The sequence below is a fragment of the Bison bison genome, unplaced genomic scaffold (genome assembly GCF_000754665.1).
Source record: "Bison bison bison isolate TAMUID 2011002044 unplaced genomic scaffold, Bison_UMD1.0 scf7180017864280, whole genome shotgun sequence".
NCBI classification, from domain to species: domain Eukaryota; kingdom Metazoa; phylum Chordata; class Mammalia; order Artiodactyla; family Bovidae; genus Bison; species Bison bison.
Window position 1 is genome coordinate 7,215,854 of NW_011494852.1, and position 1,671 is coordinate 7,217,524.

At 59.3% G+C, this 1,671-nt stretch overlaps 1 protein-coding gene across 1 annotated transcript in view; it reads left to right on the top strand.

Annotated features, from left to right (window-relative positions):
• Positions 1 to 1,671, top strand: part of DLL3 (delta-like 3 (Drosophila)) — an 8,555-nt gene that overhangs the window by 2,446 nt on the left and 4,438 nt on the right. The window contains 2 exon segments of the mRNA XM_010849221.1: positions 427 to 669; positions 1,569 to 1,671. Of these exon segments, the coding sequence (XP_010847523.1) occupies positions 427 to 669; positions 1,569 to 1,671 (346 nt within the window).

The following is a 1,671-nucleotide window of genomic DNA, read 5'->3' on the forward strand; positions in this document are numbered from 1 at the left end:
GGGGGGGGGGGGGTCTGTCACCATTTTCATATAAGAAGATCCTGAGGCACAATTTGGAGGTGTTTTGACCTCACTTCAAAGACCGTCATTGTCCCTTGGCCATAAAGGGGTATCATATGTCCCAGGGTGGTTAAGAGGTCTCTTCACTACTTTAATATACAAAGATCCTAGGGCAAAATACAGGGGCATTTAAGCTTTGGGAGAACCGTTATGATGATAACGGTCATCGGGATCGCGTCATCAAAGATCCCCAGGGCGCACTGGCGGTGTTTGCAGCCTTGCTAAGTAACTGTCATCCTCAGCACTCAAAAGGCGTCTTTTGACCTCCTTGAGATGGGCAGGGAGAGTGCGAGCCTACGCCCTCCGTCGTCTCCAACCCGAGACTGAGCCGGGCCGCATCCCAGCACATCTCCCTTCTCCCGGCAGGTGCCGCCTGGAGCCTGCTGGCGCGCGTGGCCGGCCGGCGTCTTCTGGCAGCTGGGGGCCCGTGGACCCGGGACGTGCAACGCGCAGGCGCCTGGGAGCTGCGCTTCTCCTACCGTGCGCGCTGCGAGCCGCCGGCCGTCGGGGCTGCGTGCGCGCGCCTCTGCCGCTCGCGTGGCGCCCCCTTGCGATGTGACTCGGAACTGCGTCCCTGCGCGCCCGTTGAGGAAGAGTGCGAGGCACCGCGTGAGTCCGGCATTCAACCTCACCCCATCCCGTCACGGCCCCCAGGCCCCTTTCACAACCTGGTTACCCGCTTCAGGGAACTGGGGACCCGAGAACCCCTCCCCAGTTCCACTCAGGGTCTTCAGCCCGCTCCCAGGATCCAGCTACCACCTTCAGGGAAAGCCCTACCTGGACACTCCAGCCCCGTTCCCTCTTCCCAGCACTGTCTCCCCCAGTTGGAATCCCACACCCATTTCCCATCTTGTATCCCCAGTTCCTCCCCTAATCCATACTCACACCCCTTTCCCGGTGCTCGGACCCCAAAGCTTTTCTAATTCTGGGGCTTTCCTACTCCTATTCAGGAACTTGGGAATCTCCTCTCATTCCCCACCGCCCTGCCCCACCAATCCCCGCTCCCTGCGATTGCACTCCAGACCCCACTGTGTTCTGAAGCTTGGGATCCCCACCTACCTGGATACCCCAGTGTCTGAGCCCCTAGAGCTCCCAGGCTTACCATATCCTCCCAGACCCGCCCTAATCCAAGGCCCTCCCATTTCCCCTGAGACGCCGGGGTCCCTCCTCAATCCTGTCTTCTTTCTTCCTTCTCCTCTCTCCAGGCTCAGACCTGGGAGCCCCCACTCCATTCTCCTTCCAAAAGCACAGACTCTGGAACTCACTGGTCTGGGTTTTAAATCCTCTCTCTACTGCTTCCTTGCTGGGTGAATCACCCCGCCTCTAGGGGCCCCAGTTTCCCTGTCTGTAAACTGGGGGTCTCAATACCAGGTAGCCCAGTGGGTTGTCAGTCACAAAGATCAGAGGAGGGATGCAGGGAAAGTGCTCAGAATCGTCTCTGATTTCCTATCCTCCTGACTCTGCCCTTCAATATTCCTCTTCCCCTCTGCCTCTCCTTCCCCCCACAGCGGTGTGTCGAGCAGGCTGCAGCCCAGAGCACAGCTTCTGTGAGCAGCCTGATGAGTGTCGATGCCTGGAGGGCTGGACTGGGCCCCTCTGCACAATCCCTGT